The sequence below is a fragment of the Microtus pennsylvanicus genome, chromosome 5 (assembly GCF_037038515.1).
Source record: "Microtus pennsylvanicus isolate mMicPen1 chromosome 5, mMicPen1.hap1, whole genome shotgun sequence".
Taxonomy (NCBI): domain Eukaryota; kingdom Metazoa; phylum Chordata; class Mammalia; order Rodentia; family Cricetidae; genus Microtus; species Microtus pennsylvanicus.
The window spans coordinates 135,295,093-135,318,450 of NC_134583.1; the positions used below are offsets into that span (position 1 = coordinate 135,295,093).

General features: G+C 44.7%; 1 protein-coding gene across 1 annotated transcript in view; it reads right to left on the reverse strand.

Moving 5' to 3' along the window:
- The window catches only part of Ablim1 (actin binding LIM protein 1), a 293,795-nt gene extending 276,011 nt beyond the window's left edge, over window positions 1–17,784 (reverse strand). The window contains exon 1 of the mRNA XM_075974520.1: window positions 17,620–17,784. Coding sequence (XP_075830635.1) covers window positions 17,620–17,632 — 13 coding nt within the window. The 5' untranslated portion in view covers window positions 17,633–17,784. The remainder of the gene's footprint in view (window positions 1–17,619) is intronic.
- Window positions 17,785–23,358: the final 5,574 nt, after the last annotated feature.

A 23,358-nucleotide genomic window follows, 5' to 3' on the forward strand; every position in this document is an offset into this window, starting at 1 on the left:
AGATATATCTATGCCCCATGCTCTGGAATAAAGTTGAACAGATTCACTGAAGCTGTCTCCCAGAGAGCTACCTCCGTCGTGTGCTCACAGGCTGTACAAAGCTCTTCATCCTCGCTTTTGCCCCTTGTTGTTGTGGACTGGCAGCCAGCAGGCGACAAGGAAAGAGGACCCCATATGCCGCCATACGCAGTGTCCAAGAAACCTAGAATAGTCATTCGCATTTCTGGTATTTGAATTGCTTTGATTGGAAAGTTAGATGTGGTGGTTCATGCTGTAATCCAAGCACTCCAAGAGCTAAGGCAGAAAGACATTTGTAAATTCAAGGCCAGCCTAGACTACATAGCAAGTTCAAGGCTAACCTGACATACAGAGTAAGACTCTGTCTCAAAAACTATTTAATAGCTTCAAAATTGCTCTGACTGGGGACAGGGGCTTTCCTTGTTGACAACGTGGTCTTGGTTCTGTTTAAAGGTAACTTATGTGTGCGTTACTCTTTCATACCAAGAACCACCCAGGACAGTGAGACAATAGCTTCAGGTGTTAAAAGAAGCTTTTAAAAGAGGATATTCCATATGTATTTATTTCATATACATATGTGTGCATGTGGACATGGGTATGCATGCCACAGTATGCGGTGGAAGTCAGAGGACAATCTGAGGGCGGTGGGCCCTAGGGGTCAAACTGAAAACAAGCTGGAACTTAACTTTCTGAGCTGTGCCAGGTCGCCAAGAGAAGAGCCTCTTACCATGATCAGCTCAAAGCAGCTCAGGGTGTCAAGGCCAGACTAAGAGGAGGTAAATAGCAGCCAGGAGTCCCAGCAAGACCAGCCCTAGTGACGGTGTCTGTCCATAGAGCAGAGTTCTGCTAGGCTTGAATGCAAGAGAAAGATGTGAACTAATACCTTAGAAAACAGAGAAACACCAAGGGTACAAGGGGTGATATTATAGGTAACATGACATGTCCAGAATGCACCCCAATATTCTTGCTACTCCCCAGGCCTAGTGATGGGGGTACAGGGATGAGAAGGAGAAGACTCAAGATAGCTGGCATTCATATTACACAGCAGTGACACAGAACTAGGGGCAGGGTGACACAGTCGTGCGAAAATGACTAGCTGGGCTTCTTCCCAGGACAGCAGCAAGCATGGTGGAGCAGGTTAGATTCTGTGTGTTGAACGCTCCTTGTTCCAGGAGGAGAAATCCATATCTGAACCCTTGATCAGCTTAAGAGCAGAGGCACACGAGAAATGCATGTGAAATGACTGAGCAACTTCCAAGTCAGAAGTAACTCCAGCTAAAAGGACCCCACCATTGCGCAGATGGTGCCGCCCCCTCCCCCACACCGCTCCCCAACTGTGAGCATCTTAAATGCACTCTTTCCTTCCAGTCTCTCAATAGCAGTGCATTAGAGATCTGCGCAGGCTGGGACTTGGGAAAGCACAGGTCATACTTGATCCTTGGTGTCCCAGAATTCACAGTCCAGAAGAACACAGCCATCTTAACAGCTCCTCTACCGTTCCGTGCGCTAGATGCCTAGACAAGAAAGTCTGAGATTGGTGTTGTGGAATCTTATTTTAAGGTATGCTACATTTGTTTGATGATACAAGGGTGTGCTGCATTCTTTTATGTTGCATTTGTTTAACTCTGTGAAGCTGTAATTTTTTTTTTTGCCTGTCTAAAACACCTGATGGTCTAATAAAGAGCTGAACAGCCAATAGCGAGGCAGGAGGAAGGATGGGTGGCCTGGCAGGCAGAGAGAATACATAGATATCTGGGAAGGAGAAAGAAAGAAAGAAAGAAAGAAAGAAAGAAAGAAAGAAAGAAAGAAAGAAAGAAAGAAAGAAAGAAAGAAAGAAAGAAAGAAGAGAACAGGGAGAGGAGGACGTCAGGGGCCAGCCACCCAGCCACCCAGCCACCCAGCCACCCAGCCACCCAGCCAGCCTTGGAGTAAGAGCGAAAGTAAGGTATAAACAAGTAAGAAAGAGAAAAGCCCAAAGGCAAGAGGTTGTCGAGATAATTTAAATTAAGCAAAGGTGGCAAGAAATAAGCCAAGCTAAGGCTAGCGAGTAGAAGAAAGAATAAATTACATGAGTGATTTGTTTGGGAACTGGGCGGTGGGCCCCAAAAGAGCCCAAGAGCAAAGAATAAAAACAAAGAGCAGATTAGAGAAGTCACTTCGGTGGTAACGCACTTCCTGCACACACGGAGAGAAAGAGCCCTGTGTTTGATTTCCCAGCGTGGTCTAAACCAGGCATGGGGGCCACCCTGCAACCCCAGTGCTCCAGAGGTGAAGACAGGGGGGTCATCCTCAGCTACACAAAGAGTTCAAGGCCAGCAAGAGATACCTGAGGCCCTGTCTCTAATGAATTCATTAACTTAAACCGGGTGCAGCGGCACACGCCTTTCATCCCAGAGCTTGGGGGTCAGAGGCAGCTGGATCTCTGAGTTCAAGACCAGCCTGGTCTGCGTAGTGAGTTCCAAAGAGACAGAGTCTCCTATGTGAGAAACCCTGTCTCAAAAATAAACACATAAATAAATAAACATTAATTAACTAGTAAGGCAAAATAAAACCGGTCAGTCTGTGGGAAGGAACATGTGCCTTTCAGAGTAGCGGCAGTTGGCAAAACACAAAGTGCATTTTTCACAGAGACATGGGGAGAACAATCACCTCCAGTACAAAGCCCCGATTTAGTCAAAAGCACCCCAAGAACTAGGGCAGGCCAATCTCCAAGAACACTCAGAATACTCACTCAAATCAAATGTTCCAAACACCAGCACACAAACAACCTCGTGTCAGCGTTTATCACTGCCGACAGCTTTGCCGGGGAAGGAGAAAAATGCTAAGACAAATGAGTCCATTAAACTGAGTCCAGCCCAGCCCGATGCCTCTTTGTTCTTCTTGCCAGCAGCCATTGCTTCTGGCTCCCCAGGAACCTTGCATGGCCATTGCCACCTCTTTTCTATGGTGAAGGTGTGAGTGCCACAGGGATTGCTCCTGTTAGCGTGCTGTCCAGGAAAGCAATAACTACCCAAATGTATGAGTGCTTCAGAAGACAGCAATGTTGGCCATAACCAAGGTCTTCCGATTCTAGCTTGGAAGTCTAACCCTGAGTTCAACCCTCTTTGAGGCAAAGCCTGTATCTCAGACACACTTGGAGAACTCCTGCTATGTGTGCAGCGGGGGAAGAAACGCCACATCGGGATTTGGCTGGCAGCTTGGTCCACAGAAAACCTTCAGGGAAGTGAGTCTCTAGCTTGTCTTTAGTGACCAGTCACTGGGCCTTCAAAGACACCATGTAGGAGCCCACACCTCTGTCTCTGCAGATATCATATGCAGATGGCTGAATTCAAGCCAGCTCTGTTGATGCCATAATAGAATGATTGATGGGCAGGGACTTCAGTGGAAGGGAGGGGCTTTTCATTTGCATGTAGCAAAATTTGTCCACTTTTCTTTTATGGTTGTCAGACAATCGGAATGCTATCAGGTTATAAACTAATTCCTCTCTCTCTCTCTCTCTCTCTCTCTCTCTCTCTCTCTCTCTCTCTCTCTCTCTCTCTCTCTCTGTGTGTGTGTGTGTGTGTGTGTGTGTTGCTGAGAATCCAACCCAGGTAAGCATGTGGTCTGCCACAGAGCTACACACACACTAGTCCCTAAGACTTCTAGTGTTTTACTTCATAATTTTTTTATTTGTTTTAAAACAGTGTCTTACTCTGTAGCATGGGTTACCTTAATGCTTACACTGTAGACCAGGCTAGCTCACAATGTAGACCAGGCTAGCTTCCAACACACAGTAGTGCTTCTTCCCCAGTCTCCTGAATCCCAGGATTTAGCCATGAATTACTCCACTCAGCTCTACTGATTTATTTACTACACTTGGTGTGAGTGTGTATGTAAGAAAAGATGCTGTTTTATTTTTGCCCTCCCCACCATTTGCTGAATAATCTCTCAAGAGTTTAAAATATCACTTTAAAAAAGTTTCTTACTGTTCTTAAGTATTTTCCATTGTTCTGCCAAACTTTACTTCAATATTCACCGACTTCTGATGGTTTCCTAATATGTTTTGCTACCTGGTAGGATAATCTTCCATCCCATAATTAGAACTCTTTAAAGTTTTTCATTTGTTTCATTTAATAAAATTCACTTATTTTTGCAAATACCAGGAGTACCATATGGCAGACCAATTTTTTTTTTAAAAAAAAAGACTTTGTTGGCATTCTAATTAGGGTTTTATTTGTGGAAAACTTAGAAAAAATGAACTTCTTTTCTGCTTTGTTTGCATATGTATGTTTGTTTGTATATGTGTGAGTGTGGTATATGTGTATAGTGTATGTATATGTTGCACATGTGTGTTCAGGTGTATGTGCTCATACACATGAGTGCAAGACCAGAGGAAGATATTGCAGCCTTGCTCTGTCACAAACTGAAGCCAGGCCGGCAGCCGGTGAGCCCAGTATTCTTCCTGTTGGCAGCCCCACATCATCCAGGTAACAGGCATGTTATGGCCATACCGCTTTTCCTGTGGGGGCTGGGATCTGAGCTGGGTCGGCGGGCTGTGCAGCAAGCTGGCTCTTAACCACTGAGCCATCACCTCTGCCCTGCTTTGTCTTTTTGAGACAAGATTTCACTCTGCGTCTTAGCCTGGCCTTGAATTTGTGATCATCCTGCCTCTGCCTCCAAGAACTGAGATTATAAGTACATGCCACTACATCCAGCATCTTCACAGTATGGAGGATTGTGATCTAAGAACGTGCCACATCTCTCCAGAGACGTACACTTTTCACACTCCTCAGTGTTGGATCTAAACCATGCTCATATTGTTTGGGTATGTTACAATTAACTCTCCATGTTTTATTCCTAATGTTCAATATGCTGGGTTATCATTTTTAAAAAATCTAAGAAACAAAACCCACTGTTTTCTATGCCTAGAATACTTTTCGGAACTTTCCAGTTTGGTAAAATCTGCTAAAAAGTCTCATCCAAACTTCACTTGCTTGATCAAGAATTCCTCCGCCTAGGATTCAATCTAGAAGAATATGTCTTTCCTCCACCCACCTGCCTCATCTGAAACGTGACAGTATCATCTTGGAGGCACACACTACTGCGACTTCTCTCAACAGGTTGCAGGCTCCCTGAGTGTGGAAGCTCTCCAAGCCTGGTTAGGCACAAATAATCAATTGCTCTGGATGGTGGATGAGTGAATGAGTGAGGGGAGGCATAAATGAACGCCCGGATAAGACATCCCTTCTCATGTTTCCATGGTGCTTTTACAGCGGTAATGATGATGCTACTGAAAAATGGTAGATTCTAGAATAACGTGATGTTTTCCCCTTAAGCCCCAAGCTGTGTTCAAAAGAGCAGAAAGTAACCCAATGATAAGAAATGATGAGCAACCAAGAAACGAGAGCCAGACTTACGCTTTCCTCGGTGCACATTTCAGCTTAACGCGAACAGGCTGCGTTGTGGCACACAGAGCATACTCTGGCATCCACAAGACCCGCACTGAACTCTATGAAACATTCATTGGCAGACGACCGTCTTGGGTGAGTCTCTCCACCTGCTGAGGAATCCTTCTATCCACACATTACTGACAATAAATATCTTCTCAGCAGGATAGGGGATATGCCAGGCTCACATATGTGAAGTGCTGGACCCTCCGCTTTCCTACCCTCTTCCCATCCCACAAAAGGACCTGCAACCTCCCTGTTGATGGGAATGGAAGGTATTCAGGATTCCTCTTCTTTCTGTCATTCATTTCCCCAACCCATCAGCAAAGCCTCAGACTCCCAGGCTCTAACAACTTCCCACTGGCTGCTCTCACCATCAGCTCTCTGTACCAGGCTTTTTCTTTTAGGCCACCAACCAGCTCCCAAATTGTGACACAGAGACTTGTTATTAGTTTTGAACACTTGGCCTACCTTACGTATGTTTCTGGCTAGCTCTTTTAAGTTATATTAACCTGTTGGTCTTTATCTACCTTTTGCCTTGGGGCTTATTACCTTTCTTCTGTATATCTTACTTTCACTGCTTCTGGTGTCTAGTTGGCTGGCTGCTGTCTGCCTGGCTTTTTGCCCCAGGTGTGTCCCTCGTTCTCTCCTCTCTTCTTCCTAGTATTCCTTTTCTCTCTTCTTTCTCCTATTTATTCTCTCTGCCCACCAGCCCTGCCTATCCTTTCTCCTGCTGTTCACCTCTCTTATTAGACCAATCAGGTGCCTTGGGCAGGCAAGGTGAAACAAATATAACACATCTTTTTATAATTAAACACACATCCTTACATTGTTAAACAAATGCAGCATAAACAAATGTAACACATCTTTACACAGTTAAATATCCCACAGCATAAACAAATATAACACACCTTTACACAGTTACAGTAATATCCCACAGCATAAACAAATGTAACACGCCTTTACACAGAGTAATATCCCACATGGGCTGGAGAAATGGCTCAGAGGTTAAGAATATTGCCTGCTCTTCCAAAGGTCCTGAGTTCAATTCCCAGCAACCACATGGTGGCTCACAACCATCTGTAATGGGGTTTAGTGCCCTCTTCTGGCCTGCAGGCATACACACAGACAGAATATTGTATACATAAAAATAAATATTAAAAAATAATATCCCACAGCATAAACAAATGTAACACACCTTTACAGTTAAAGTAATATCCCACAGCATAAACAAATGTAACACACCTTTACACAGTTAAAGTAATATCCCACAGCATAAACAAATGTAATACACCTTTACACAGTTAGAGTAATATCCCATAGCATAAACAAATGTAACACACCTTTACACAGTTACAGTAATATCCCACAGCATAAACAAATGTAACACACCTTTACACAGTTACAGTAATATCCCACAGCATAAACAAATGTAACACACCTTTACACAGAGTAATATCCCACATGGGCTGGAGAAATGGCTCAGAGGTTAAGAATATTGCCTGCTCTTCCAAAGGTCCTGAGTTCAATTCCCAGCAACCACATGGTGGCTCACAACCATCTGTAATGGGGTTTAGTGCCCTCTTCTGGCCTGCAGGCATACACACAGACAGAATATTGTATACATAAAAATAAATATTAAAAAATAATATCCCACAGCATAAACAAATGTAACACACCTTTACACAGTTAAAGTAATATCCCACAGCATAAACAAATGTAACACACCTTTACACAGTTAAAGTAATATCCCACAGCATAAACAAATGTAACACACCTTTACACAGTTAGAGTAATATCCCATAGCATAAACAAATGTAACACACCTTTACAAAGTTACAGTAATATCCCACAGCATAAACAAATGTAACACACCTTTACACAGTTAAATATCCCACAGCATAAACAAATGTAACACACCTTTACACAGTTACAGTAATATCCCACAGCATAAACAAATGTAACACACCTTTACACAGAGTAATATCCCACATGGGCTGGAGAAATGGCTCAGAGGTTAAGAATATTGCCTGCTCTTCCAAAGGTCCTGAGTTCAATTCCCAGCAACCACATGGTGGCTCACAACCATCTGTAATGGGGTTTAGTGCCCTCTTCTGGCCTGCAGGCATACACACAGACAGAATATTGTATACATAAAAATAAATATTAAAAAATAATATCCCACAGCATAAACAAATGTAACACACCTTTACACAGTTAAATATCCCACAGCATAAACAAATGTAACACACCTTTACACAATTAAATATCCCACAGCATAAACAAATGTAACACACCTTTACACAGTTAAAGTAATATCCCACAGCATAAACAAATGTAACACACCTTTACACAGTTACAGTAATATCCCACAGCATAAACAAATGTAACACACCTTTACACAGTTAAATATCCCACAGCATAAACAAATGTAACACATCTTTACATAGTTAAAATAATATCCCACAACATCTCCCAAACACCATCTGTCTTGCCCTAACCATCACAATAGCCCCTAAGTGGTCTTCCTACTTTCAACCCCAGCCCCCTCCAGACTATTATCCACACTGTTGACTGAGTGACACTTTGAAACTGTACCAAATCATGTCACAAGTTTCCTAAGAACTTTCCAGGCATCCTTTTTAGCTACTGAATCTAAGTAAACAAAACCTCAAGTCCTTACAGTGGCCTACAAGAAACAATTTGACACCCAACTATCTCCCTGACATTGGCCCATCTCTCTCTCTCTCCCCAACACACCGGTCCTCCTTGCTGGTCCTTGGACATACAAGTGAGACAGACCTAAGAATGTTCAGGGCCTAGGAAATCCTTTACTGAGTGTCTTCACAACTGCTTTTCCATTTTCAGATCTGTGAGCAAACATCTTCCATCACCAGCCCATACAGAGCACGGTTTCCTGTGTCCTCGTCTCTCCAACATCCCGATCTTCCACTGTGCCGTCTCACGGCAACTACAGGCATTTTATCAGAGGCTGTCCCCCCTCAACACTCACTAAAAGTTTAACTAACACATACCGAGTTACCAAATAAATGAGCACATCCTTCCTAACTATAAATCGAACCACAGAATAGACTCTCCTAAAATAAATGGTCTAAAGGAATGGTGGGTGAGAACCCCAGCCCTCCTCTGGTTCCCGCGGGCATTACACAAATGGTTCAATGGCTAAAAATGAAGAGTCCCTTGTTTTACATGGAGTAGCAAGATCAAAACACGCCTGGACCAAAGAAAGACAGTCAACTCTTCAACATTGTTTGTTTGTTTTGTTTTTCTAGCTTTTGTGGGTTTTCTCTTTTAAAAATGATGTCTGCCTTCCTCCACTTTGCCCAGATTCTAGGATGCTCCTGTTTGCTCCCATTGGGAGCCAGAAGCCAGAAATAGCTGTTGCCTCATGGCCCTCACTTCCCTTCATTGTCAGCACCCAGTCCTCCAGAGCCTTCCCTGTGTTGTGGATGCTGATCTGTGAATTCCCAGCACCCAGTCCTCTGGAGCCTTCCCTGTGTTGTGGATGCTGGTCTGTGAATTCCCAGTCAGGTGAGTAATGACGTCGGGTCAGCCTAAACTAAAGACACACTTCAGGGTATTCTCTTCAGGAAAAGGGTATTTTAGAATGGACTCCACTGCCTCTACAGACACATTAAATACTATCCCAGTGTATGCTGCGGCTGAAGAACTGGAGGAAGGACATATGGAAGAAAGAACTCGTTTTGTTTTTTTTTTCTAATTTACTGAAAGTCTTAATAACTTTCTTTTTGAGCCAAAAAAAAAAAAATCTAAACACAAAGCTGGAGTCATATGATCTCCAGCCAGTTAGCAAATAATGTTTGAATGCTTGACCTACAACGCCGGCTTTTATTTGATTTTAATAATTATACAAAAGATTCAATTACAAAAGAATAAGGGCTTTCCCGCCCACTAATTATTTTTAATGGGCAATCCTCATATGTTGGTAAGTGCATATTAGATAATTGCCTCCATAATACAACGTACTGGGAAAATAGAGCCCTAACATATTGGCAGAAGATCAAGTACGTCATATGTGGCTGCGCACACTTGCAATCCCAGCACTTGGGGCCGAGGCAGAAGCAGGCTGATTTGCAGGGCAGCCTGAGCAATGCACATGGCTACACAGTGAAATTGTCTCAAAACGTTAATAACAATAATGATAATAACAACAGCCATAGCAGCCACCGACACACTGAAGTATACATTTTAAAGCTACTTTTTAAATTAATTAGAAGAAAGAGAAGGACATTGGAAATAATTGGGTCTGGAGATGTGGCTTAGTTTCGGAGCATGGCCTAGCATGTGCACTGCAAATTAATTAATTAACTAATTAATTAATTAAATGACTATGGAAACAAAAGCACCAGGCATCAAACTCCCACAATAGTTTTTCTGCCTCAGTAGAAACCATCATGTATGTAAATTACTCCTAAATTAAAATATACTCCAGGGCATTATATCAGTTTGATTTTAGTTGGTGTTATAGTTGTACATCTATAACCGTTGCAATACCTGAGCGTGCCAATAGCTCAGAAATGCTCTGAATTGAAATGAAGAAATGGATAACCCAGAATGTAAGCTTAACTTTTAACATAGCTAATCTGCAATCAGGTATGCAGCCATTGACCAAAATTCTGTCTTTTGTTTGTTGGTTTGGGTTGGGAGGGGGGACTGTTTTCTTTTGTTGTTGTTATTTTGGCTTGGGGGGTTGGTTTTTGTTTGAGACAGAGTCTCAGGCCCCCCACCAGACTGTCCTGGAACTCACTATAGACAAGGTGGCTTTGAACTCCCAACCCTGTGCTCAAGTGCTGAGGTGGCAGGCACAGCCCACGTGCTCAGCTCTGGAGGCCTCCTTTAATTAACACGTTAGCATCCATGGCCCAGGAACGATGAGAATTTGCAGTGGGTTCTCTGGAAGACAGGCTTAACAGACAGCACTGGCAGACAGACAGACAGACAGACAGACAGCACCTCACCATCCACTGTGCCGTCTCAAGAGACTTTCTGATGTATGTCAGTTCTGTTCTCAGTTGGTGGGAAGAAGAAAATGTTTTTTCATTGTGGATTCTCTTCCTATCTATCCTGGTTAAGTTTTACTGTCAGCTCGGCAGAACCTCGAGTCACCTGGGGGTGGGCACTCCATCGAAGACTTGCCTCTGTCGGACTGTGGCCATGTCTGTGAGAAACTGTCTAGACTGACGATTGATGATCACTGAGGGAGAGCCCCGCCCACTGTGGACAACGCCATCCCTAGACAGGTGGACCTAGGTTGTATAAAAAAGCTAGCTGAGCACCAGCCAAGAGTGAACCAGTGCCTGTCAATTCCTTGTGGAATCATGTCTATGTCCATACCACCCTGAATGTGCCCGATCTTTTCTTATGGTATCATGTCTATGTCTATACCACCCTGAACGTGCCCGATCTCTTCTTATGGTATCATATCTATGTCTATACCGCCCTGAATGTGCCCGATCTCTTCTTATGGAATCATGTCTATGACCATACCGCCCTGGACTTCCAGTGAAGCATGCTTGACTATGCTCTGTAGATTAACTCAATAGACAGCCTATCTGGATGGATACACAGGTGAACAGATGCATTTTTCTAGATGATACTGTTCTAACCAGGGTAAAATTCCTTTCTCCTCCAAAGTGCTTTGGAAAGTGATGATCAGGCAGATAATGGCAGCCACGAGTAAATTATCGTTCAATATACATTTCCACTTAAAATTTTTCTCATAAAGCACATTTTGATCATTTTGATCATATTTTCCCCCTCCTCCACTCTTCCCAGCTCCTCCCCAATATAGCTAAAAGTTAATAATGCTCTCAGATCTAACGTAGGAATAACTCAACCTTCTGAAGCCTTGGATGAAATGAAGTGTACCCTGCTACTGTGCGCTGCAGCCAAGTTCCTCATCGGCGGAATCCCTTGGCCCTTCGTGTCCGCAGTGCCCTCCCCACTGCTGAGAGGGGCTGACCGCTGAGATTCGCTTCTCCAACACTGACAGACAAACCAGCCACCCACGCCAGCATGCTGCCCAGGTCCATCATTTCTGGGCTCCATCTCTCCCTCTCTCATGTCGCCCTTCCCCCCATCCCTGCTTCTGGCCGCTCTTCCCTCGCCTCATCCTGCTTCATTCATCCAAATCCATCCGAAGCTCACGTGTTCTCCAAGAACACAGTTCTGTTCGAGAAGCCTCACTGACCCTGTGGTCCTCCTCTACAGCTTAACAGGGCCAGTCCGTAGTGTGCCATGACAGCCCCACATCCCTTGTTACCTGCCTCACTTGGCAAACCCTTTTCCAAATATTCGTACTTCTCTCTCCCTAAAACACTGTGGGTTCCCTGAAAGCAGATAAGGGATTCTATTTATTATTATTGTTATTTTCTGCAGAAATATCGATAGTCGGATAAACAAATTTGTCAAATCCAACAACAAATAACCTTAAACTTAAAAAAAATCCAAGAAAAAAATGCCATAGACATCAAAGCAAAACTATGAAACAAGTTAGTATTCTGGGGGCTATTTGGAGAATGTAGCGATGCAGAGAATAGGAAAGTAGTAACTTTTGTCAAGTTTGTACAACCTCAGAAAACATGCCCGTAGCAAACACATGGGGTCTGCTAATTGACCAACTGCTAACACATAATAGGTGTTCAATAAATGGTGTTTAGAGGCTCAGTTGGTAGAGCGCTTGCTTAGCTTGCACCATGCCGTGGGCCTGATATTCACAGCTGTGTAAAACCAAGCCTGGTGCACAGCTTGTAAACTCAGCATCCCAGAAGTTGAGGTGGGCCAGCCAAAAGTTCAAGGTCATATTAGGTTGCATGGGGAGTTTGAGCCAATCTGGGGTATGATACCCTGTCTAAATAAATACTAGATGGATAAAAGTCTATGTCCTCAACTAGAATAAATGGAGGAAATTAGTAGGATGAGAGATGCATTTTTCCTTTACTGGATTTTTGTCTCAATCTACTACAACCATATCTATTTGTTTCCCAAAAGCCCCACAAAGACATCATGTGGACTAGTTTTTTAATTAATTAATTAATTTTTTTTAAAAAAACAATCTTTTCTCATTGTACATACCAATTCCAGTTCCCACTCCCTCCCCTCCTTTTGCTCCCTCCATCTTCCCTCCCACCCCTCCCTCAGATTCTTTTTTTTATTGTTTTTATTGAGCTCTACATTTTTATCTGTGTCCCTCCCTCCTCCCCCTCCCCTTCTCCCATGATCCCCATGTAAACTTGTTTTATGTCAATTTGACACAAACTAAAATCTAGAAGAGAGAGCATAAGCTGAGGAAATTCCCCACCAGGCTGGCCTGTGGGCAAGCTTGTGGTACAGTTTCATGATGGAAGATTGATATGAGAAAGCCCAGGTCACTATGGGCAACGCCACCTCTTGAGAGGTGATCATGGGTGCAACAGGAAGATGGGCTAAGTAAACCATGAGGAGAAATCCAGGAAACACCTCTCCCTCCGTGCATCTACTGACGTTCCTGCCCTAATCTCCAATCATGGTGGAGCACAAGCAGGACATGGGACGTGAAATGAACCCTTTCCTCCCCGAGGTGCTTTTGGTCACATTTTATCACAGCAACAGAAACTCTAAAACAAATATACTAAGAAAAGTGTGCCAACCACCTTCCCTCCTCACCCCTGCCTGTGAGATAGCTGAGTCAACCACCTTCCCTCCTCACCCCTGCCTGTGAGATAGCTGAGTCAACCACCTTCCCTCCTCACCCCTGCCTGTGAGATAGCTGAGTCAACCACCTTCCCTCCTCACCCCTGCCTGTGAGATAGCTGAGTCAACCACCTTTCCTCCTCACCCCTGCCTGTCAAGTAGGCAGTTTAAAATGCTGGTAGATACTCTTCTGCAATGTTTAATCTATACACAGGGCACATACACACACAAGGATTTTTCTTAATTTACAAAACTTGGGTTCCAGTTTTATACACACCATTCTAAAACTGGCCCTTTTCATTTAACAATGTATGATTGACAGCTGTCCAAGACAGGGCATATAGACCAAACTCATTTTTTCCAATAGTCCACAGTGCACGCACCATAATCCAGAGACATTTCCCTACAGATGCGCACTCCTCTTGCCTCTGCTTTCATGGAGTTCTGAAATCCAAGGTGTCAAGACTCTCTGACATTGCCAGATCATACAGACTCTGCCTGCTCTCTCTGCTGGCATGGCTGAGGCCGTCCACGGGTGCCTCCACCTTTCATGCAGACGCAGTCTTTGAGAGGCTAGCGCACTCATGCCTTTTGCACAATGCCCATTATCTGCCATGTGTCTGACATTGAATAAATATTTAACAGCTATTGAACTGAACCAGAAACTAACCAATCAGAAATCAGCTGGAAGGTCTCTGACTACAGTGTTCACTGTGTTTTATTATCCGGGTAGGAAGTAAAAATAGGAAAATATTATTTCTAACCTCATATTCTTGCACTGTGTTTGAATTTAAACACTTACTTCATAACTTACATATATTCTATCAATGTGCTGGCAGGTTTTTATCATATGGGAGGGTTTTAATATTATTTCTGTGACCTAAAACTGATCCTATGATAACTGTGAGAGGATGCAGGCCCAGCACTCAGAGACAGGCGCTCTCCAAGGCTGCCGTACTGGCCTGCACAGAGCTAAGTTGAGCCTGTGGAAGAGTCAGACTTCAGAATCTACCCTGAATATTCTTTAAATGGTTTAGGTTTGTGTGTGTGTGTGTGTGTGTGTGTGTGTGTGTGTGTGGTGTCCACAAACACATGTTAGAATGTGTACATTCATGTAAGACTCTGTGGAGGCCAGAAGAGGGTACTGGAGCTCCTGGAACTGAAGTGACAGGCAGTTCTGAGCCTCCTGATGCAGGTGCTAGGAACTGAGCTTATGTCTTTGGGAAGAGCAGTAAGTGTTCTTAACTACAGTGTCCTCTCTCCCCATGCCCTACCCTGCATATTCTGTGTGTGTGTGTGTGTGTGTGTGTGTGTGTACACCTATGTGTGTATGTGTGTGTGTGCGCACGTGCACCTATGTGTGCAGGTGCACATGGAGATGAGAGGTAGATGTGGAATATTTTCTCCTACTGCTCTCTATTTTAATTTTTTGAGACAGAGTCTCTCACTGAACTGAAGCACATAACCCAGATAGTCGGTGAACCTAGGGGTGCCCCTGTCTCCATCTCCCAAACTGCTGGACACCTAGGCCTAGCTGTTCATGAGTGCTGGAGATCTGAACTCAGGTTCTTTGCCTGTGGCAAGCACTGTACTGATAAAATACCTCCCGGTCCCTGCCTCCCCAAATGTCTTTATTTGGTACCTCTAGCACAAAGCACTGGTATCTGTATATGATTTCCAGATGCCTGAGAACCCTAAAGTTTGGGGGCCTCATGCCAATCTAATAGTACTTAGAAGTACTTGGACATCTTCCCACGTGTATGGCTCAAGGGCTCTGCCTTTGCAATAGATGATCCATCAGCTCTACACCCAGACCTGGTAATCAGCCTTTTAAAAAGACGAATTATGAGAGCCTCTACTTAGTGCGGCCATTTCTTCTGGATGCTGAGTCCAGATCCAGATGACGATGAGCCCACTCTGTTCTCCAGCGATAAAAACACTCCGCCAGGCTAAAAGTTCAGCCAGAACATGTGGAGAAACTGTTGATGCAAACAGCCTAACTTATACTGCCACGAAAGTTAAAAACACTAATCGTTGGTTTAATAGTGGATTTCATTTTAGTTCATACTCCATATGTCTTAAATAGCGAACAAGTACGTGTTTTTTCTCTGTTTTTCTTCAATGAAGCTGTTCTCCTACTAAAATCCAACTTACGTCAGTGTTCCCGGTTTTGTTTTGTTTTAGGTTTTGCCCTCCATGCCTCACATGGAATAAAACAATGGGATTTACATTTCCCAGAGCTAAAGACTTTCCTGCTTATTATCTGTATATTTAAACAGACACGTTAACTTTCTGATCCTGGGGTTTAATCTCCACCTCCACGTGTAGCGATGGCAACAGATACAGAACTGGCCAAAGACAGGGTCACTCACAGCTTTGATATGTTTTGAGGTCCCAGAGGAGCTGCTTCACCAAGCACACACTCTGCTCATCGTTTAGAATTTTGTTTCAATCCGTGTAAATAACAGTACTTTGCAAAGACATAATAAAAACCCTCGGACTTTGATAGCTTCTATGACTTGGTCCTCATGCTGGAAATGGAGGGGTCAGAACGGGAAGGTCAAATGACTGTCACTAAGCACAGGCAATCCTGTTTCCCTCCCGTGAAGGTGTTCGTGAACACTCTGGTCAAAGGACCTGAACCAGACAGCGTTGGGCAGGGAGCAGGATCTCCCTCCCAGTCACCAGCCAGTGAAGAGTGAGCACTGAATACAAAAGTTCTCGAAACCTCAACTCCTTCTGTCAAATGGGGAGGCAACACTAGTGGCCACGCACCGTGTTCTTAAAGGGGTGAGCTTGACAGTGAAAACCAACCGGCACAACTACGAACATGGGTTTGAAAGGGAAACAGGAAATCAGCGTGTTTGAAGGTAGGCTCAGAAATACTTGAGAAAGCAGGTTCCATGCAGACTTAGCACCCATCTGACATCCTGGATAAACCACAGAGACCATGTGAAATTAATGATGGCATCTGTTAGGCTGGATGCTTCTCAGGACATGTCAGGGTTCCCAGTGGTCGGGTGGCACCAACAGTTAGCGAGGCTTTGCTGCAAGGGATTTTAGTGGTGTGCAAAACCAAGTCAAATGCTCTTACCCAAGAGAGTTTACAACCTCTGACATATTTTCCCCACATGCTCCTTAGTGAGCACAAAGGTCAGGGGTGAATTCAGCTTCAGAACACTGTTCGGAGTCCCAGACCAAGTGTCCTGGGATCCCACAGGAGAACCTGCTCATCAAGACCTTCCAGACACGCTGCGTCCTTTTTCCTTCCATCGACCCCAGCATGCACAAGGCATTGGCCATAAATATGCTGGACATAGCCCAGGGCTCCATGCCACCGCTATAGCCCGATCATGTAAAATGTAAATCCCAGCTCCATATCTATCCTACTTCTAGACATGAAGGAGAACAATCCCACTTCCAGAGCAATCACCAACCAAGATCAGATTCTGCAAAATGAATTTTCAGCATTCTGAATAGAGATTATGGATGATAATCCCCAGAGTGACCCTAAAAGGAAGTGCTTAATTATCTAACAATGTAATTGAATTTCTAACTCTCTCCCATACCAAAAAGGGCCAAAGCTTCAGAGTTTAAAGACCAGTTCTGCAACCTGTCACAAGTCACGTCAAGGGGAGTCAAAGATGTCGAAGTCTCTGCTTTGCAAATACACTTTCTAAAAATAATCAATATTTTCCTTCAAGGCTTATGACAAAGCAACCGAGCCACTTCATTTTAATTGCTTGCAAGCTGCACACTGACTTGATCTCTTTAATATTTCACTCATAGTAGCAGCCGCTGCGCTATGACTAACTCCTCTCCCAAGCATCACTGCTGGCTCCAGATGGCAAGAAATGCATTCCCTTCACTCCTGCCTGAAAAGCAATTCTGATTTTTCCCCCTTTCTTCCCATCCTTCCACTTCACCTGCAGTAATTATTTCTGCTCCAGATCAAAAACGGGAGGGACGAGAAAGGGGGACACCAGGTAACCGTTAGTACAGGTAAATTTACTTTTTTTAAAAAAAAAAATGAAGTATGAACTCTGCAGCTTTAAATCTTGCTGCATCGAGCCCTGGATTCCTTCCATAACTGAGCTACAAAATGGTAACAAGAAAGGAGGAAAAAAATGCCTCTTCCACTCAGCCAGCCCTTCCACAGCTCTTCAGCAAGACTGGCAGTGGCCAGCCCATCCCCCACGCCCTCCCAGCCCAGAGGCGCAGCTAGTACAGGTGGGCTGGGCACCGGACCTTGGTCCTCAGGCTTCGCCCACATCCGGCGATCAAGGTCAAGGGCAAGCGCTTCCTTTCCCAGACCAGGAGCCCGGGGAGTCGCTGCCAAAGTTTCAGGCCCGGCTGGGGCCAACACGACTCTCGCAGCCCCTTGCCCCTGGGCACGTGCCCAGTGCGCACCCTCCAGACCCGGCACTGGGTCCGCACACCATGTCACCTGGTCCCCACTCACCTCGTGTGGACATGGCTCAGGCAGCGGCAGCCGAATCCGGAGGGAGAGGAGAACCCGCAGGGCGTGGGGAGGATAGGATCCCGAGACGCGCGCACGGGCTCGCGCCTCCCCAGCCCCAGGCCCCGGGCGGACGCCGCCTCCCGCTGGACACCTGCTCCGCGCTCCGGGCAGCCAGGCGGGCGGGCAGGCGGGGATCTGCAGGGCGCGGCGCTGCTGACAGCTACGGCCGGCTGGGCGGGGCCGTCTCCCCCGCCCGGTGCCCGCGGGCAGGCCGGGCCCACTCGGGTCCACTGGCTGCTGGGGACGCACTGCCGGCTTGGCTATCGCACCAGGCAGAGCTTTGTTCCTGAGCAAGGTGGGCATGTGATGGGGTGGGGGAGTCTGTGTGGTTCATACTGTGGACCCGAGTCCCTGATGATGATGATGTTGGGGGGAGGGGGAGGATGACTGTCAGTGAGGCTTTCCAGCTTCCAGCCTTGGTGCCAGAGAGACACCGTTAGGGCTGATCCTATACCTTCCATAAGTGCTGCCCTTGACTGGGGAAAGAATTCCAGACACCTGAGGGGGGTTGACGCTCACTGTGGAGCAGTCTTTGGCTGCTCATAATAACAGGTCCAGCAATTCAGAAATGTTCAAAGAACAGGTGGACACAATTCTATGAAAAAAATAATTGGTCAATAATTGGAGAAAGCCCGACGATATGATGATCCTGTGGGGAGGGAAGTGTCAGGGGGGGGGGAAGACATAACGAGAAAAGAAAATTTCAAACTTCAGTAGCACTAAATTTCAAACCACTAAACTCAACAACTAAAATCAACTCCTTGTCTGTCACCTTGACGACATTCCTTTTAGACAGGTCACAGTCCAGTTTCTTGTGTCTCAAGAAGACTTTCTTATTCCCAGCTCACTACTAACCGGAATCACCTGGGTGCTTGCAGGGTCGCCTCCCTGCCCAGCCTGCCTCCAGCCCTCCCTCCTTCGCTCTGCCTGCTGCTGCCTTGACAATAGTTTTTCTGCTTAGGACGTTGTCATTACTCCAAAACCTGCAGGCTGTCCCCACCGATTTCCAGATAGACTTATTTCATCCAACTCATTGCAACCGAGCAGTTCCTCCAACAGAGACTTAGCGAACAGAGGCTACCAGCGGACCTTTGTGTCAGGTAGTCAGGCCACCACAGCGGTGAACAGGGTAGGCATGACCTATGTCCTAAACAGCTTCTGAAATGTTGAGAACCTCTGCACACTGAGCAAGCCTGCCCCCCTGTGCCACCTTTAATAACACCTTACACGAGTACTTTCTCCGCTGACATTTCTCAATAGTGTCCCCTGCCTGTCTTTGCTAATGCCTTCCTCCCCACCCAAATCACCCCTCAGCCACCTCATGAAACGTTCCCCAGGTCCTTCTGTGCCTGCTGACCTCTAAGCTTCCATGTGTTTTCAGAACACCAACACACAACTGCTTTAAAAACATGTTGCTTTGTGTTGCTCCTTAAAGATTGCCCTGTGTGTTTTCTCCTCCCCCAAAGCTCCATAAGTACTCTGTGAACATTGCAGCCCTGCCGAACTGACTTAGTTCGGCACGTGTGTTACCGAGCGTGTATTCTAGTGGATGTCATGCAGGGACACAGGTCCCAGAACGGTGTGCTTGTCTACCCTTAGCCTTGCGATAATACCTAGTCCCTTTCTTCATCTGTCTGCCACAGTCATTCTGGTCTTTGTAACCTCATTGTACAACCACAGATACAGTACAAGCAGATCTTACCCTCGTGTCCTTAAGGCGCTTATAATAGACCACACAGATGGTCATAAAATATGCTCCTCACTGTCTGGAATAAGGCAATGTACACAGTGTTTTTTAGGCAGAGAGCAAGTCAGTCCTCAGCTTAGCTGTAGCTTTCACATCCAGGAAATCAACCAACTGTGAGCTGAAACTATGAATAGAATAGCTGCATCTTTTCAGACACGATGGCACATGCCTGCAGTCTCAGCCCTCAGAAGGCTACTGTCAGAGAAGAGGGTCATGGGTTCGAGGCCAGCCTGGGCTACACAGCAACACCTGTCTGGAGAAAATAAATCATGTTTGCATTGAACATGGCTATGCTTATCTTGTCTTGGTTTCCTAAATGATCTAATATATCATTTTATATTGCATTTACGTTACACTAGTTATTATAACTAAGCTGGAAATGGTTTAAAGAACACGGACAGAAATGTATAGTTTACATGCAAATATGATAGCAATTAATGTAAGACACTGAAGGGCATGTGTACTCAGGACCTAGCAGCTTCAAAAACAGGTCTGAAGAGATGACTCAGTGGGTAAGAGGGCTGGCTGCTCTTCCAGAGAGACCTGGGTTCAATTCCAGCATGCACGTGACAGCTCACAACTGTCTGTAACTCAAGTTCCAGTGGATCTGACTCCCTCACACAGACATATACGCAAGCCAAATACCAACACACATAAAAATTAAATGAATAAATAAATATTACATTTAAATGTAGGTTTATTGTCAGAGATCATCATTAGCTACAAGTAGATTTTCCTATTATTAATTGCATTTTATCTTCAGGTTTAGTATCGATTCCAAGTTTTAAAATATATATGGCTGGTTTATATATCTTTATTTGGTGTGTGTGTGTGTGTGTGTGTGTGTGTGTGTGTGTGTGTACACAAGCTCCCACATACGTGCAAGGGTGTGCGTGGATGAGTGTTGGAGGTTGGTAGCAGATATCTACCTCCATTGTCCCCCACTTTATTTTTTGAGACAGGGTCTCTTCACTGAACCAAGAGCTCACTGTTTCCACTACACCTGTGCCCTCACTACCCCCAGTGCTGGATTCAGGGACATGCCACCATACCTGCTTTGTGTGGGCCCTGGGGATCTCAACGCAGGCTCCAGTGCTTCTGGGTGGGCATTTACCCACCGAGGCATCTCCCCAGCCCCACTGACTTGTAGTTCGCAGCAACGCTACTGAGGAATGCCTTCAGAGTCAGCCACACTACAGAACAGCTGTAGTGTCAGAAATCTAAGAACTAATTCTTCCAACCTGAATCAAGACAGTTGCTTCTGAAATAATAATCTCTGTGCGAGCAAGCTGGAAAGAACAAGATATCTTTGGGACACAATGAGTGTCATTTCAAAGATTAATAAATGCTATACTATAAATTCTATACTATAAACTAGAGGAGTTTGGATTGACCAAAAGAAGAAACATATTCCAAACTGTCTGGGGGAAAAACGGTTACTTTTGACTCTTGCCAAAAATATGCTTTCTACTTTGAATGGAAGGGAGCGAGTGTGCATTATTCATGCTTTCTGTCTTTAAATGATTGAATATTGATTTCCACTCCCACAGCTCTTAGCTGTTGCTCACTCTCTTCTCATTCTTAGCCTGAACTTCATACAAGCAGCATGGGAATAATTCTACTTTAGGCATAATTTCTAGTAAAAAAGAAAAAAAAAGATACTTAATACTTGGGCATCAAACACCTCTGTGCAGTAGACAATTAGGAAATCCGACAAGGAAGGCCTGTCCTGGACAGCATGTGGGGTAGAGAGGGTGGCTCTCAGACTGCTTTTTAAGCCAGGCCTAGAGGAGTTAGGTGACTTCAGGTTGATGGAATCTTGGACTCTCAAGAAAATAAAGCAAAATTCTGCTTTATAAAAGCACCCTGGGGGGTGGGAAGATGGCAAGTCAGTCAAGAGGCCTTGCTACTCTTTCAGAGGACCTGAATTCAGTTTCTAGCATCCATGTCAGCTGTTCAGATGACCTGTAATTCCAGATCCAGGGGGCTCCTTCTTCTGGCCTCTGTGGATACTCACTGACATACATACATAGCAGCCCTCGCCAGAGAAGCTGCTTCCTGCCATACATAGTGATTAACACAGAGACCCTCAACTTGGCAAAGTGCAAGCAGTGAGAGACTTTAAAACACTCAGTCCTAAATGGGATGCCTTCATTAAACCCCTCCCCTCAAGGCTCAGGCATCTGTGTGGAAGGGAGGCAAAAAGAATCTAAGGAAACAGCTTCTTTGAGATCCTGTAGTAGGAGACTACTTGTTCATTTCCCAGCTGCCCAGACGCAAATAATCACAGAAACTATTTGGTCAATAGTTTAGTCATATTCCTTGGTAGCTCTTACGTGTTGTGTTGAATTAACACATTTTTATTAATCTATTGCTGTGGGACAATGGTCTGTACCCTGTCACTTGTAATTTAAATAAACGCTGATTGGCCAGTAGCCAGGCAGGAAGTAGAGGCGGGACAATGAGAATTCTGAGAAGAGGAAAGTTTCAGTCTGCAGTTGTCACCCAGACAGAGAGGAAGCCAGACAATGTGACTGCCTCACCAAAAAAAGTACCAAGCCACGTGGCTAACACAGACACGTATTATGGGCTAATATAAGTTATAAGAGTTAATGAGATGCCTGAGCTACTAGGCCAATCAGTTTATAATTAATGTAGACCTCTGTGTGTTTCTTTGGGACTGAACAACTGTGAGACTGGGAAGGACAGAAACCTCAGTCAATAATTTATGTATTGCCACGAGGTCGTGGCATACAGATAAGGTTTCGTCAGGCATCTGTCTCCTTTGGCAGCTACATGCCGTCTCTTTGACTCTGCCTACTTTCTATATCTCTGTTCAGATTTCCCACCTGGCTTTGCTTTACTAACTCTTTGGCCGAAGTAGATTTATTCATTAACCAATGATAATAAAACATATTCACAGCATGGAGGGGAATCCCACATCGAGACACAACAGGACAGATGCACATGTGAACTCACAGAGACCGTGACAGCACACACAAGACCTGCATAGGTTCAAACAAGACAAAATACAGAGCTGGAAGCGGAAGTGGACACAAAGCCCCACCTCTAACCAAGAAGCTATGTGTGATTGATACCTGCTGGAAGGAAGAACAGTTTTCTCAAAGGAAGCATCACTGGGTAGCTGAACCACACTCCAGGGTAAGCGCCATGCCTAGGAGTAGCTGGCCAACCAGAATAGACTCCATGTCTTTTGTTTGTTTTTCTTTTTTAAAAAAATTTGTCTTTTGATTTTCCTTTTCTGTTTGTTTGTCTGTTTTGGTTTTCCTTTTTTGGTTTTCAGCTTTTGTTTTTCTTATTTTTCTGAGAGCGAGAATATGAAGTTGGGTGGGTAGGGCAGTGGGGGAGGATCTAGGAGTGGAGGAAGGGAAAGAATATGGTCAAAATATGGTATATTAAAAATATTTTATTTCATTAGATTTTTGAGACAGAGTTCCTATGTATAGCCTTGGCAGTACTGGAATTAGCTCTGTAGACCAGGCTAGACTCTAACTCATAGAGATCAGCCCGCCTCTGCCTCTGAAGTGCTAGAATTAAAGGGGTGCACCACCACGGCCTAGCTGAAAAAGTATTTTAAACAAAAACATTTTTAAGGATAGATGGAGGAGAAGAATTGATGTATAAATAGTAAAAATCCTAGGAAAGAATTAGAACATGTAGGAGAGCCAACACTTGACAAGAACAGCTGAGAATACTGTGTAAGTCAACAAACTAAGGAAACATGAATATATCGACTAGAATGAGTTAAAAACATGGAAATAGACACATTCCATTGAAACTGAACAACGGTGGACAGGTCTAAAAAGTGAAGAAAAATAAACATGCAGAAATCAAGTTGGTGCTAACCGAGAAGCGCCATCCCTACTGGCCAGCTTCTGTGGTGTGGGGGTGGTGGTTAAGTGCTAAAGGCC